Consider the following 17,371-nt stretch of genomic DNA (forward strand, 5'->3'; position numbering starts at 1 on the left):
TCTCATGTAGAAGTCTGCTGGAACTATCAAGTATTTGCTCTTAATTTGGTGAAAAAAAAAATGATTTAAGGACAGTGTTGCCACCTTCAGAGCAATGGAGAACTGCTAGAAAGGTACACTATTTATACACATGGTGTGAAAATAGAGAATTAAAATAATTATTAATCATATTTTTAATACATGACCAAGTAAGGAATACATTACTCCTACACTGTTTTTAACTAAAAAAACTTGTGATCTTCTGTATACTGTATCTTATTTAAAGTATCAGTGATGAGCGATCTTTTCAAACAGTCTGATGAAGTGACTGCATTACTGTTTGTTAGTCTTGGCCTGTTTGTAGATCGGCTAGGCTGAAGTGGAACAAGTATACAGTATCTCTAAATAAACAAAAAAGACCTATTCATGACCAAGGGAATAATAACAATAATATTTACAGGAGGCTGATGATATCAGATTCATCCCTGCATGGACCTTCAGTGTTAAGGCATGTACATTACAGTCACATTGAGGACATTCAAGCTAAGACAGGGATCATTGCAAGGTATTACTTCCCACTTGAAGTACTAAAAGTCTGATCTTAAATCAATCATTTTTGCCTTTATATCACACGCCATGGTTTGTATTGGCATATTATGAATTACATATGAAAGAAAAAAAATCATGAAAAGAAAAACATGATCAAAAGGTTCTGACCATCTCGCTGACCCATAGAAAAATGCATTAAGGAATTTTACTACCGTCTGGATGAGTTCATGGTTCATGAGATGTGATGCAGTGGCCAAAGATGTGCCTAATGCATGTGTACATAAACAATTGATTTGGTGCGGACTTTAGACCAGTGACAGATTTGTGCTCAGTTATATGGAAATAAAACAAAATCAAAATCCAAATTACAAAAGCCTCACTAAAGGCCTGTTTGGGCGGATACGAGTTGGTACTTCTTAATATGTTGCTCTGCAAATAAAGGCTTTTTAAAGATTGCATTGACATGCAATTTTGTTTCTCTCATGAGGAAGGATCCACTTATAATTGTGTACAACAAAGGACAAACAAATAAACAATTCAATAATTTACCCAATCTTTCTAGTAGACTAGGGATAGGCAACTTTGATAGTGATGAGGGCCAGCCCTTTTTTCTCCTTTATATCAAGGGGTCAGATTACCAATCCACATCCACTCACATTTTACGCTGTCTTACTAAATTTCCTAGGAAATCAAAGTATAATTAATGTAATTTATTTTTAAAGATATATTGTTAACCATAAAACTTGTGCAGTCGCTAATTCAAATGAGAAACTTTGTTGTCAGTTGACAAGAAATATTACCCCAAAAAAGCAAATGTAAACATCTGTAAATGCATTGTAAATTGCATATTTTTGATTAGTACTCTACAGAACATTCTCAACACAAGAGGACAGTTAAAACGTGATTATTCAAAAAACAGTTATTCCAAATGGTACCATAGTACCAAGAACATAATTCAATGCAATGCCCAATGTGATGCATTGGGAAAAAAGGTTTTGTTGATTATGCATTTAATTTGCAAGTGCAATTCTGGGGTCATCGGTGTCGTATATTTCATACTTCTTTGTAAGCAGCGGTGTAATGGCGATTAAAATTAAAATCTTTCATTACAGATTGTTTCCAAACATATGGGTATACCCTTGAGCTTTTTAAGATAATTTTTCATTTAATTTTGCTAATGTTAGTGAATGTTCACATCAGAATACACATCATACTATGCTGTAATTAATACAGGAAGCAGCTGGAAACTAGCGACCTCTCCTGGTTGGAGTTAGTATTAACATCATAAACTGAAAGCAATCTTTCAGTAACTTATGTTTTAACATTGATCATCCAAGTACAATATGATCCAGCGGGCCATACTTAAAGAGCACCTGTTGCCCATTCCTGTGGTAGTTGCTTACCAGAGCACCACAGATGACGACTCACAGTCATTTTTGACCAAAAAAATGTTTTTTAAGATTTTTTTTTACTTCATTGGAATGAAAAGGTATAATGATGAATGGGAAGATAATTTCATCTAGAAGAAAGTTTTGGTGTCCTACTGAAAGCTCATTTTTTTGAGATATCAACCTCAAATTTGGAACACAACTTTAGATTTTTTTGGCTTTGGTTTTCATGCCATTTTAGAGTAAAACATGTTTTTGAAAATATATATTTAATATAAAATTAAAAAAAAATGTATTTTTGTGCATTTTTCATAAACTTCTATAACTTTTGTCTCACTTTTCTAACTTTTTGTCACTTTTGCAATAATCTGCAGTGTCTTCTTTAATAAGAGACCAATCTTAAGTCTATGCTCCAAAGCAGGGGTGCTCAACCCTGTTCCTGGAGATCTACCTTCCTGCAGAGTTTAGTTCCAACCCTAATCAAACACACCTGTCTGTAATTATCAAGTGCTCCTTCATATCCTAATTAGCTGTGTTTGGTCAGGGCTGGAGCTGAACTCTGCAGGAAGGTCGATCTCCAGGACCAGGGTTGAGCACCCCTGCTCCAAAGCATTCTAGATATAAAAGAGTTTAATTTGAAAATTTCATTTCCAGGTCTATGCACAAAAAGTAGTTAACAGGTAATAAATTGATCATAACTATGCCATAAATATAAATTAGTACCATAAAATTCACTATGAAAGTGTGTGTGTGTGTATAACTAAAATACTATACGAAAATACACTAATTTCATTGCCAAAAAAAAAAAAAAAAAAAAAAAACTCTCCATTTTGACTGCCGTGAGAGCAAAACCAGAAGGTTAAAGGGCATTTGGAACCAATTTGGGATTTAGCAGGTAACTTCCCATTTAAACCACAGAGAGGGACACCTGCAGATTTCTTTGGATAGGTTTCATACTCAAGCACACAAGGGCAAAACCTCAACCAGCCAAGATCTTTAACCAGCCCCAAAGGCTGTTAGGCCTCAGTGGAGTGTTGAAAAAAACATTTGTAACAAATGATCAAAACCTTGTCTCACTGAGTTTGGAAAGGTCTTAATATATAGCAAATAAACAAGTAGAGTATTTGTTCAAATGAATGACATGTCTAAATCGAAGTAATAGCTAGCTACGTACACATTAAGTATCAAACAGAAGAGAAAAATAACATGGTATTGCCACATTTTAGAAACAACATGTGTTTACATCCAGCCTTATCTCTTTTCCAGAATTCACTGTACAAATGGTACCTTCCACAAGGTTTTTTTTGCTCTCTTCACTGAGGTCCAACATAAAACAACAAGGCTGATTTCCTGAAACCCAAACCTCTCATAGCAAAGCCGAGTGAGAGGAAGAGAGACCTGCAGCAAGCCTGGAGCAGCCAACACATGAGTCAGGTTCCACATTCAGACATGTTCTAATTGGGCTGTTCTCATGTGTAAGCTGTGTATGTATATTTGCATGAGTTAGAGCCACAGACAAAAATAAATGTTTCAGACTTTGGAGATCAGTTTTTAGTGGGCCTTACTAGATTTTTACATTTTCTGAAGAAAACTCCACAAAACTAGGGTATTCTGAATGTTTTTTAGCACAGCTCTCTATGACAATCTTCATGATTTGAGGTGTCATTCCTGTCTGCAGCATTCTTACGCAGTCCAATATATGTTCCACCACATGTCATATAAATGCATGGAAATACATGTGGTTTTCTTCAAAGAAAAGGATCGCATTAACAAAACCAGTTGGCAGTGATGTCCAAGATTATTCTTGACATGCTCGGTAATAACAAGCATATTTGGAGGTTTAAAGCAACTCGACAACCTCAAATCTATAACCAATAGTACTCAACTTCATAGTTGTCCTACCCAAACTGTACATTGGAACTGAGCAAAACCACTATACAGACTCAAAGTCCATGCCCTCATCAACCTTTTCCCATGACTGAGGCAGAAACTGATTGATTTACCATCAATAGAGACACCCATCTTCCCAGAGTTGCCCACCCCAAGTCCATCATGTAAACAGACCAGTAAGTCAAGGCCAGTAAAAATCACTAGCGTCTCCGCACCATCCGCTGCAAGGCAGAGCCGGATCTCAAGTACAGCGACTGTGGTTGGGCCAGACCGCCGCCACTTCCTCACATTGCATGGCTGCTTCTAACCACACCAGTATGTGTTCATTCTCTCCATGTCTTCAGGCTACCCAATCCAAGTAGCTAAAAGGTACGTGTTAAGAGTTTACACAGAAAATCCCAAAAGAGCTTGCTGTTTATCACGCAATGGAGAGGAGGGCGGTCAAGCGAGTATCCTTGGGTTTAGAGCTTAGGATGAGTCAATGTGGCTAGATTTTCCGCAACTCAAGTGAAACACGCAAACAAACATTGCACTTAGCTTATGCTGGGTATACACTACACGATTTTAGCCCCGATTTTCACTCGCGACAGATCGCCATCGAAAGGCATGAGGCAAATTAGTGCTCATTCACATGAGTGACGATCACAAAGACTCCGATACATTGGAGATGCCACAGAAATATTTAGCAGGCTAAATATCCAGACACTATGTCCAAAATCATACATTCTTTTTTCTTCTAAAAAAAAAAGTACACTGTAAAAAAAACAAAAAACACAATTTGTTGGGTCAACTTAAAATAATTTGTTACCCTGCTGCCTTAAAATTTTAAGTTCAGTCAACTCAAATACGTTTAGTCAACTTGAAATGTTAAGCTGTACTAAATGACAACTTAGATATTTGACTAAACTAAAAATTTGGTTTGTTAAACTTAGAAGCTGGACTTGTTAAACAGCTGCCTTACAATTTTAAGTTGAATCAACTCAAATATCGAAGTTGTCACTTAGTACAACTTAACATTTCGAGTTGACTAAACTTTTTTGAGTTTATGGAACTTAAAATTTTAAGGCAGCTGGGTAACAAATTATTTTAAGTTGACTCAACAAATCGTTTTTTACAGTGTACCTACTCTGAGAGCCTTGATGTGTGAAATGTGTTTTGACAGGAAATGACATCATTGATGACCTACAGCCAATGACAGAGTACAGTACAGGGCAAGGAAAATTTCTGGCAGAGTCTTACGTCATTCCCTGTATCACTTCTTGTGCATGCAATTTGTACACTGAACAGAGTTGTCAGGGATTCTTCCTAGCAAAATATTGTGTAATTTGTGACCCCCAGTCGCTGATTCTCAATGCAATGTGCAAACCACAGTAATTTCAGGATAGCCAAAAATAGTCGTGTAATTTGAAAAGGAACATCGATCTGATTACATACAAAGGGTCCCCTACCCTTGCCAGAAGAAACTGATCTGTGCTTTTAGCTCACAGATCTCTCCTTTTTTGTCACACAATCACATATGAAGGTGGTGAGCGAATGTTTAACTTCCTGAGCCAACAGGATGCTGTAATAACAAGGTTCAGTCAGTGTGTCAGTCTGATGGGGGCATTTACACAACACCGTTTTCAGCTAAAAACTAACAATGTTTTATGAGTTTTGGCCATCTATTTACACAAAATGCCATTTTGGGGGCCTGAAAGCAAAACTTTTAAAACTGGGCTTCAAAGTGAACATTTCTGAAAACGATACTGTTATTTTAAGAACATTTTCTGTTTAATACTGTAAAGCTGCTTTGAAACTATCTTTATTTTATAATTAAATTCAAAGTTTGTTATTAACAAATCAATCCCCTCACAGAAATGTGACAACAAACAGTGACAATAAAGGGTCCCAGTTTATTTTACACTTGTCTCAATCACAAAATATACAGTAAATAAATACAGCATTATGAGTTTACACTTATCAACAAAGTAATAAAAAAAAAATCAGCACACATGAAACAATGACAATAAAGCAGGATTAGAGTGCATTAGTGCTAAAGGGTTGACAATGTGCAGAACCTTGTGAAATGTCACAATTTACACAACAACAGTAAACTGATTATAGTGTTTAAATTATCCAGCAGTTCACTCATTGGTTTCTTTCCAGTGGGGTGAGGATGCTAAGCCATGCAAAATGACACTGGTTGCAGATCTATGCTGACCTGAGGAAAAAATAAAGACATTTGCTGTGATCCTCAACAGAGCTCCACAGTCACATTATGGAAGTAAAAGTAACAATCAAAATACATATAAACCACCTGAGAGAGATCTACCATGAGTGCAGAGGTTTGCTAAACAATAGCATTTATCTGTTCCTGTAGATAAATGATTTTAACTTGATCTGACAATCAGACACTGTCAGACATCATAGAAATCTAAACAACGGCTAGTGAAAGCTAGCAAGGTATCAGGTATTTTGAGCTAAATATATAACATTAGCTAATTTGGGATGTTCTGTACAAACTGTACAAATTTAGTTTTTTAGTTTCGCATTATGTTTTCACATTTATATTCCCCACACTTTATGTTGATCCCACACATTTACAGAGTGAATTTTTTTGTAATGCACTTTTCAGTTTTGTTTATGCTGTGTTTTGGGGGATTTGCGGTACTACACCATTAGTTAACATATTAAATATTACATAAAAACACTAAATTAATGAGTTGTTTCTAGAAATTGAAAGTGTTGGGGCAGAACACTGCCACCTGCTGGATAGAGAAAAGCTCGGAATTACGGTAATTACGACATGGCATAAAGGCAGCATGACATACTGCTTTTCTACTAGGGCTGGTGCCGAACTGGTGCTCGGCCAAGATTCATTTAGAACTGGCTCGTGTTTCCATTGGCATGCAGCAGAACTCTCTACGTCACAAACATGTGACAGTAATCGCTTGTTATCTCTTGCGCAAAAAGAGCATTAATCTTTTCTGTTAACCATTCCTGAACTGACATATTTAATTGTTGTATTAATGTTGTTAAATTATCTTTTAAAAATAGCCTTGTTCGAATTGCTGCGCAAACAGATCAATGTATGACATGAAAAAACCATGAGAGCAATTCAAAGCATAAAGAGTTGTCTACTCTCCAATTGCTCTTGTGGTGCTTTGATTTCATATGGCGATCAGTCTGCACAGCACTGGTTCATCGCGAACAAACCTAATGGCTTCTTTCGAAATGCGGTCCGTAAGGGAAGCCCCACCAACTGACATCATAGGTTAGGTTCCCTTCGTTCAAGACCAGCAAAGTTGTGGGGCCGGTTCAGAACCAGGATTTGATTTTTTTTTTTTTTTTTTGAGTGGAAAAGTGCAGCCCAATTCCTAATTGGGCTCTGACTCTGGCACCAGCCCCTGGGGGAAATGCAATAATAGAGAACCAAAGTGGAGCCAGCGGAGATGGAGAGCACCAGGGTGGTGCCAGCAGAGATGACCGCCAAGACAAAGCCAAACATCCGTGGAGATCATGGTACCACCTGGGCGGAGCGGGGAGCCAAGGTGGAGTCGGAGACCACGGCAGGGCCAGAGGAAATGGGGCTGTGAGAGCAGGAAGCCAGGGCAGAGCCAAAGAGTGGGAAGCCACGGCAGAGCAGGGAACCATTACAACCATTACTGGGGACCAGTCAAGGACTTCTATTGCATAATTTGTGGAACAGGGTACTATGGCAGAGCAGAAGTCCACTGGGGATCTGGGGGCCATGGCGAAAGAGAGACAAGGATCATAGGGATTTCAGGGTTAACCTCCAAGGCCATAACGGAGTCGTCAAGGAGCACAGAGAGTTCGAAGATAGCCTCCGTGGCCATGACAGAGCTGACAGGGAGCACAGAGAGTTCAGGACTGGCCTTTGTGTCCATAGCCGAGTCAAAAGGGACCCCACAGAGTTTAGGGACAGCCTTTATGGCCATGATGGAGAGCACAGACTAGCCCCTGTGGCCTTAAAGGGATAGTTTACCCAAAAAATTAATATTCTGTCATTTATCACTCACCCTCATGTTGTTCCAAAGCACTAAGACCTGATGAAATCCGACAGCTCTCGGACCCTCCACAGACAGCAGGGCTTCAACCATATTCAAGGTCTAGAAAGATACCAAGAACACTGACAAAATAGTCCATGTGACAACAGTGGTTCAACCGTATATTTTATGAAGCTACGAAAATACTTCTTGTGCGCAACTTTATTTAACAATTCTCCTCCACATCACCCTAGCGCCATTTTGGAGAATACCACGGCGCATTCGTGCACTTTGATCTGCACATAAACAACGCATTGTGGTACTCTCCAAAATGGCGCTAGGGTGATGCTGAGGAAAATAATTGTTGAATAAAGCTGTTAAAGTTTAATTTTTCTTTTTTGCCCAACAAAACATTCTTGTAACTTTGTAAAATTATGGTTAAACCACTGATGTCACATGGATTATTTTGTCAAAGTTCTTGGTACCTTTCTGGACCTTGAACTGGTAGGAACCTTGCTGTCCATGGAGGGTCATAAATCTCTCAGATTTCATTAAAAAATATCTTAATTTGTGTTCCAAAGACAAATGAAGGTCTTACAGGTTTGGACCGAGTAATTAATGACAGATTTTTCATTTCTGGGTGAACTATTCCTTTAACAGAGCCAACAGGGAGTGCACAGAATTCAGGGACAGACATTGTATCCGTGACCAAACAAGAAGATGGCTCTCAGAATTCTGTAATGGATGCTGCTACCTTGGCAGTATGTATGACCCAAACACACAAAATAGTGACTGCCATCACAGGAAGGACAGCTGGCAGTGGAGGGCTTTTCAGGACCCCCAGACTTGGGACCTTCAGACTTCGGTCCTTCATGATCAATGGACAGGGGAACGCAGAGACCACCGGATTTGGGAACACATGGAGTGCAGGGACCACAACACTTGGGAGCATTGGGACCACAAGGAAGGATGGGTCCATGGTGAACGGTGAGAAGCTTACGGCAGGTCGATGTATTGTTTTAAGGTCGAGTCACATCTACTGTACCTCTTGGCAGTCATGACTTTTGCCGGCTCATTAAGCCTACAACAATATATAGCCCTAAGCACACAATCCTCCCAGTCCACTTTGTAGGCCAGAACACAAAATGATTCAGTGTAGGTCTCTATGGTGCAACTTCCTTGTCGGAGGCCTACTATTTGATCTGCTAGATCCATTTTATTTGGTCTGGTCTTTTGTAACACTCAGGAACTCACAGATGACAGAGAGAGGATCCAAGTGCAGATGAATTTTAACGAATAATAATAACAAAGATAAACAAAGCACATGAAACAAAACCAAATAACTTGAAAAAAATGGAAGGATAAGACCAGACAGTAAAACACTGGGGCTTAAATACATACAGACCAAACAGGGTAAAATAAAGGGAATCAGTTATTTTTAATGACGTTAACTTCAAATGGACACTAAACCCCATGAGGGTAAATACTGTTTCATGTTTTTCATGTTATTATTCAATTAAACAGTAAAAGAAACAAAAACAAAGTTTTCTGTTGTTCTCGTCAACAGTGCAAAGTGCCAATAGCGACATACTGTGAAAAATAAAGGCATCAATTAGGTATCTATTAGACTTATGATAAAGCCTAATGTACAAATCTAATGGACTTTATGTGGCCATGCGCACGTAGTTGCATAACCATGAGTGTTACTCATAAATACATGTGCTATTTAGGGATTGGCGATATGGGCTTAAAAATGTATCATGATAATTTCTGGTATTATTGCGATAACAATATATCGATGCGATAACGATGTCAATGACGATAATTCAGGGAATCCTGTTTCTTAAGAAAAAGGTTTTATCTTTCCTATTTCTACCCAAAATAGAGCATAACTGAGTACACACATACAATGTAATGACTGTTTAATTTACTAAAGCCAGATGTCCAGATCAGAACCCACATATGCTTTATAGCATAAGTAATATTACTGACGACGCTCCAGGAAATGTCTAATCCAGTTGTCGCTGTAGCTGAATAAAACGCAGATAGAGAAATTTTAACTGAGGAAACTGTAACATGACATTCTGTAACATGAAGCCACGTCTCATCACAAAAGGTTATTTTAAACACTCGACTATGTTATGAAGTTAATTTAAAGAAAAAGCATGTCAATAAATGATATCTTTGGTGGACAACAGGTTTGTACACATGCAAAACTATTGCACACATGCTACTGTAGACTTTATCGTTATTGGTGTAAGGCTAATTCTTATCGTGGGGAAAATTTTTACCAGTATATCACAAACGATAAGATATCGCCCATCCCTAGTGCTATTCAAAAATTCACAAATACACATGTGAGCATTCAAAACTACAAGTAATACTGGTACTGACTCCTATATGACACTTCACTCTTAGAAGAATGTATGTTTATATTTTAGCCTATAAAATGCGTAAATTCTAACCAAAAACCTTTTGCTCTTATTGCTATTGTGTGCTAACATGCTCAGACATACGTCCCCAACCACATTTATGCTCTCAGCTCTAAAGCTTTCTAAAAAGCCAAACCTTACTTATAAAGATCAAATGAATTTTTCAAGAATAAACTGTGCTCTATTGAGAAACACACTCTTTAAAAGTTTTTTGAGTATACCAGTGCATATCTTACCATTAATCTGGTGACATAAAGTTCACAGTAGTTTCCTCATGCGGCGAGTGTGTCTGTTAATGTTCATGGTGGTGCGGTCAGTGGAACAGCTCAGTACATCCAGAGCCTCGTCTTGACGCTCCAGCTCTGTCTCAGCCTCCAGGGCGAGAGTCTTCAGCTGCTGGAGCATCTACACAAAGAAAGCACACAAAATAACCATGCAGATAATCAATATTTGGGGTCGGTGTCCTAAATGTGTAAATGTGATAAAAGTGACAATAAGCCTGATCTATTTTGCTGCTCTTAGAAAGTACCACATATCTTTGAATATAATACCACTTACTCAATCAACTGTATAAATCTAAGCATTTAGAATAATAAACAATATATTTTAAAAAACAAGTTTCAATGTCTCTTGTTATGGGCACAGTGAGACTTATCACTAGCAATATTTTGTATGTTCTCCTTAAATCATACTGTGGAGAGTGAAAGGTTACATTTATTTATTCATTGCATTATTATAAACTGTCTGTGCTGAGTCTATGCATTACAGTCAAGACAAGCTGCCCTGCCTCATTCCTTTAAAACTTATTTTCCATCTCCTCATGGCATTTTAACATGTTTGTTTTTAGTGTTTCTCAACCCCAAAACCATCCTGAAAAGTGATATCTGTGATGGTTCACCAACCATCAATTATCTCTGGTCATAGCAATAATATTTTGTTTTGAAATGGTTCAACATGAAGAGCACCATTCCGCACATCCCCATTATAATGCACTCAATGAAAAACGGTTGACTGTTTTTGCGTCAGTGTTTATGTCTGGTTGCTGCGTACCATGCAGCACCTCGGCTGAGCACCGAGAGGGTTTTACAGCTGGCACTGTGGCCGTCTGACGATGAGCACACTGAGACCTTATATCTTTGTGCGGTGGGGGAATGCCTAGAGTCAGCTTCCCACTCCTGTCTCATAAAAAATACAAGCCACAGACACGTCACACTGTACTTTAAGTATATTTGCTCAGTTTTTGTGTCAGTTTTTTCAAAAAATTCTGACTTGAACAAACCCATAACCCTGTTAAATGTTACTTCTCCCAACCCAGTAGTACTACAAACAAATTATACCTAAAATTGTGCAGGTTGTTGAAGAGAGGTGTACTGTTACTTTTCTAAATAACTAAAATTGCCTGAAAATCAAAATCCCATAGACTCGAAGGAGAAAACTGAGCCATTGAGGAACCAGAATATCATTGGATAGGCTCTTTTGGGCCTTTTGGCAACCACTTAGCAAAGCCCTAACATCCAGCCCACCTTATGAACAGCAGAGTAAATCTCTAGCAGCTGGCTAGCAATAACGAAAAAGCTGACAATGTGTGATGGCAAGGTATAGTTTAAACAATTAACTAATTTACACTCAAAAAACGTTTACACATAATTAAATCTTAAGTGTCTGATTCCAGGTGTCGGTACCTGGATGATCATCAACTATTTTGTGTTTTGTGATTGCTGTTCATGAGTCCTGAGCAGTTAAACTGCCCTCTGTTATTCAGAAAAATTGTCTATGTCCTTTAAATTCTTTGCTTTTTCCAGGATATTCTGGATATGCTCAACAAAGAAACACACAACATTGAGAGCTGTGGGTGTAAACTTTAAGACAAGATGACCATAACTCTATATTGACACCTAGAGGTGTCCATGCAACCAAACCCAAAGCTACAGTTATCAAGGTCACTGAAAAAAATGCTTAATTCACAACCAGCTTTGATTCATCAATTCCATGAACGAAAGTGTCTAATAACAAAGAGTTACCAAGATCAACAAAGCAGTATTTAACCAATCATGTGATCTCAACATTTCTGTCCCCATGAGGCCCTATCCTTCTAAACTACTTGTCTATTGTTGAAAACTCTGTGTGTTTGTGTAAAATGGAAACGAAACTGATCTCATACCTGTTTTAGCTCCTGTGCCTCTGCCTCAGTTACAGTGGGCTGAAGCACGTGAAGTTGCAGTTGTGTCAGTTCACCAGCAGGCACCTCCACTGGCACCTCAGTATCCTGCCCGTGACCTGAAGAGACACAGGATGAGGTCATATATTTCCTTGAGATTTGTTAAGATTAGAAGAAAATGATGATAAACATTAACTAAGTAGCCCACAATGGGAACGCTCAGGTTTTTTAATGACCTGCAGTAGATGTTGGAGCGTGACTGCCACCAAGTGGTAGAAATACCTTATTGCTTAAAGTGTTACATATATCAAAATTTAAATGTGAAAATTACAGTATTCAAATGTCCTGGATTAAGCTTTATTTAGTTTATGGGCCTGTAATTTCAAATAACATTTATGATGTGTAGATGTAGTTACTGTACTTACACTGCATTTATATTTAAATATTTGCATTATTTTTTTTTTCTAAACCTAAGCCACTTGGGTCATTCACTGTCAAAACAACCACATTTCAGTAACTTCCACAGCTACAATGTTTGATTTAGTTAATTTTTTGTTTTTTGCAGAAAGACAAACACAAAAAGTGATGAAGGCCAAAAAATATGAAATGCCATGGATGAAAATTATATATACTGAGAAATCTGTTTTTCATACGGGAATTAATATTACAATTTTGACCTGAAATTCTGAGCCAAATTACAGGGGGCATCAATATTTTCATTGTTTTTTTAATTGTTTTTGCGCTAAAGTTTGCATGCCTATAAGTCAACCATGAAATATATCTAAATATAATTTTAGATCTCGGTTCTTAAGAAACTTTTCTTTTGTAATTTTCATATTTCATCTAAATGGTTCAATCCCATAGATATCTTCATCTCAGTGCAGCTTCATGTCCAAATTGTTACATTTTAACAATTTTCACTTGGCCAAATACACACTGTGACTGCACAGATTTTTTGTAAATGTGATTGTCACAACCTGCATAAATTTAGTTGTAGAATGAGGTGTCACTCCTGTAAACTGCTGAACTGTGTGCATACAGAACAGGATTAAGCACTACAAAGTGAATTGACTGAATTCAGCTGCAGTGTGTATGAGGCCTTTGTGGGTCACTTTGCATACAGTTGTTATTTATTGTATTTGAAGGGGAATATCCAAAGTACAAGAATACATATGCAGACAAACAACTGCTGACGCCTGGCTTGCTAAATATTAGATCCTTTTCTACAAAAGCAATTTTGGTAAATGATATGATCACAGATCATAAACTAGATGTGCTCGGTTTGACAGAAACCTGGCTCAAACCAGGCGATTAAATTACCTCATCTGAAGGGCAAAAGGGGAGGTGTTGCTACAGTTCATAGTAATATTTTTAGTATTACTCAGAGGTCTGGTTTCAAGTACAATTTATTTGAAGTGACAGTGTTTTATATAATGTCATCTAGTATAAACGATAAATTCCTTTTGACATTTATACTAGTCTCTGACAGTGGCGCCACATAAACCACATAGAATTTTTTCAGATTTTCTATCCGAGCTGGTGTTGGCTACAGTTACAGTCTTAATTGTTGATGATTTTAACAACCATGTAGTGAAAAAATGCACTGGGATTTGCAGTTACAGGCATTAATTGGGGATTAAACATCACATGTTATGACTGATACTTTTTAATTTTGTCACATATTGAAAACACTGAAATTCTGCAGCAGAGCAATTATATCTCAGATCATTATCTAGTCTAATATATTAGTTTAGCAAAGACTGCAAAATCAACTCCTTGTTACACATATGCTAGAACTATCACTATTACTACTAAAGATTTGCTTCGTTATGAAACTTCCTAATTTGTCTCAATGTTGTTTATTACTGCATATTCATTAAAATGGATGTTAAAATGCACCTACATGTTTTTGCATTTTGTCTTTTTCAGTTAAATAAAAGACTATTTTCCCTATATATTTTATCACTGAGGATTTCTTAAGAAAAGCTTACAAATCTCATCTCGTCTCGTGGGAAAAGTGTCTCGTCACACCCCTAATGGGTTGAGATTCAGCACAGCTCCAGTGCGGATGGTTTGAGGTGTATGTGTGGCTGTCAGTCACCGCACCGGTGTGGAGACAAGCTTACATCTTGTAATATATGGCCCAAATAAGAAATTTCACTGGATATTGTCATCTGAAAGAGTAAGTTGCATGTCTAAAACTTTTGTTCTGACCAACTGAGGAAAAATGCTACAATGGTGATTATAACTAATGATCGGTTAGCTCATTAGATCAGCAAAATGATGATTACTGTTACACTTTGTTTTCAAATTGTTCATGTTAACAACGTCATCATTGCGTGACTACATGTAGTGTGTATTAGCGTAACATGTAGATTTCAATTTCTGTACAATCTAATCTGTCATTGTCATACAATTTGAATTTCATGAAGATATTTTCTAATTTCAGTCACTTGTGTTTCATAAACACATAAACCTTTTTGGATTACAATCCACCATAAAAATGATAAATTCAATTATTCCAGTGCTGTGAGAAAAGGCTATAAACAATCTGCCACCTGCAGCATCCTCACATGCAATATAGCCTACTAGCCAGGGTGCCTTCTTTTTATGTTTGCATGCTCGAATTTCCTAAAAACCCACCCGTACCACTCAAATTAAAAAAACATTATTATAAGCTAACCATTGTGAATCGGGCTAAAGGCAATAGTTCTGAACAGTGGCTGGTTATGTGCTTACAATTTTAACTAAAAAAGTTGCCGCTTTAAATAAAAGCTTGGATTGAAGTTCTAACAATGAAGTAAGACTGTCAAAAGTGTACCTGCACTCCAAATGTTTCCTCCCCCTTCTGGGCTTCCTGGTGTGGTTGCCAAAGTTGCCTGAAATGCTGCATAGTCACGTGTGATCTCAACTTTCTTCTTATGTTGCATCTCCAGTACAGATAAAGCTTCAGTCATCCTGGCAGAGAGAATTCGGAAACAGATGTCAGGTTTCCCGATGAAGCGCTGACGAACACTGATCTCGTAGGGGCTGTGCACATAGATGTCATCCACCTCTTCCTTCTCAAAGCAATGGAGGAGCTGTCCGTTTGCATCTCGAACCTCTAGAGAGGAGACCAGCACTACCAGGCTACCTGGTTTCATGTTTCCAGAGGTTCCAACTCGGGAGACAATAGCTGGAATGCTAGTTATGACTTTTGGGCCCTTGCATGAACCTTTAGCACAGGCCGCTTTGGCAGCTGCCTCAGACTTGGCCTCCTGGTGGCACATCCAAGGCATTTTTCTAAAAGGCCACCAAGACGGACATTCAAGTTCAGAGAGTAGTCTGCACAAGAGAGAAAAAAAATGGCATCATTAAATTAAGTCATTATTAAGTAAATCATCAATATTATAAAAACAACACGTGATTGTGTGATATTATTAAAGTCAATAATAAAAATTATTATTATTACTACATTATTAAAGACTGTAGCATCGAGAAGCTCTGATATTATTGGAACAGTTGGGAAAATTAGGAAAATAACAAAGCACAATAAGCTGTGAAAGATGTCATTAAAATTTTAAGTATCATCCATGCTTCTAGTAAAAGTTATGTATTACAGTTTGTGAATCTGAGCAAAACCTACTTATCTGCCACGGTCAGGTCTGATTCGATCTTGTCCAGGCCCTGAATCATGTTGTCAAACTGCTCTCCCTGGTGGTTCAGGACTTTCCCAGTATCCTCCAGCCTCCGCTGGGCTCCAGATATCAAGCTGATCAGCTCCTGGCCCTTACTAAGAGGAGCCTCAGCTCCACGGGGCTCCGTGGGCGACAGCAGCCGTTCCCTCCAGAAGTGCTCTAGCACGTGGTAAATGGTAGTACGGCAAGGCTTGAGAGACCCAAACCAGTGCTTGATGTTTCCCTGCTCCAACACAGTAAGAGCGCTAAAAATAAAGCTGGAGGACTCCATCTTGATCTCCATGATGCGTGAGAGCCTCAGGCTAAGTAGATTCTCCTGATTCTGCTCAGAATTGAAGCGTAAGGTGGTGCGGGTTAAGGAGAGAACGCCACTGGCCCATCGTTTCTCGTTATTTATGTAATAAGAGCCGGGCCAGCTATGGATGGATGCCTCCTGGCTCATCTTTTTCTGATGGCACAGCAGCCCTGGCTAAGGGAGCTCACCTGCAAAGTGAGTGGTGTATATAGAAAATTAGCAAGTAGTCATCAGTCACTTTTATTTACATCAATAGTATACTTATTTTCTCAAGCTTGTGTTGCTCCTGTAAAATGTTCCTTCTTAAGAAGACTACAAACACAGAGGGCCCAGCTTCCAACAGGGCCAAGGTACTTAAGATTATTTCCATGAACATATTACTATACTTAATGTTAATATATTAATACAATCTAACTTAAATCATATCATTTAAAGAACACACACACAATATCAAGAAGTAAACGGAAATCATGCTTCTTTTCTTTCGTTTTTATTAAACAACATTCAGTTAAAGAATCTTCTGGAAACACACTTCTGGTTAATTGATCTTATTTCTGATTTAAAAACGTTATTTAAAGACCTTTTATATTTATTTTTCACCTGGTTCTGTGTGCGCAGTAATAGTATATGGTGGTTTGGTTGACAAATAAAACAAACACCACGGAGATCATTCATGTCATACCTTTTAGGACGATGTTGACTTTCAAGTGACAGCTACAGCAGGGTGTGACGTATTTCACGTATTAAAACAATAATATCTTTTCGCATCGTAGTCAGACGCGAAATATTTACTGTTCCAACTCAGCGTTTACCATTAAAGTTTAATAAAACGCCCTAAATAAGAAAAGTAAAAACATCAGACTCTCCTTTCTTGTCGCGCTGTGGCGATGTAAATAAAGCTGAACCGTAAAGACTGAACGCTGCGATGATTGTTTAGTGCGCGCATGTTTACACTCCGACGTGCAAAAAGAACTTACTAAAGGTTCCGCTCAACGTCACACATATATAATGTGGCGA

The 17,371-nt window shown here is 38.0% G+C and overlaps 1 protein-coding gene across 1 annotated transcript; it reads right to left on the reverse strand.

The window, feature by feature from the left end:
* Positions 1-5,678: 5,678 nt before the first annotated feature.
* On the reverse strand, positions 5,679-17,309 carry snap47 (synaptosome associated protein 47). The gene is made up of 6 exons (XM_051133658.1): positions 17,037-17,309; positions 16,008-16,542; positions 15,204-15,706; positions 12,386-12,501; positions 10,461-10,629; positions 5,679-6,006 (listed from the first exon to the last, which is right to left on the reverse strand). The coding sequence occupies exons 2-5, from the start codon at positions 16,499-16,501 to the stop codon at positions 10,483-10,485; spliced, it is 1,260 nt and encodes a 419-aa protein (XP_050989615.1). The 5' UTR covers positions 16,502-16,542; positions 17,037-17,309; the 3' UTR covers positions 5,679-6,006; positions 10,461-10,482.
* Between the last annotated feature and the right edge of the window lie 62 nt (positions 17,310-17,371).

Source organism: Labeo rohita, chromosome 2 (genome assembly GCF_022985175.1).
Source record: "Labeo rohita strain BAU-BD-2019 chromosome 2, IGBB_LRoh.1.0, whole genome shotgun sequence".
Lineage (NCBI taxonomy): Eukaryota > Metazoa > Chordata > Actinopteri > Cypriniformes > Cyprinidae > Labeo > Labeo rohita.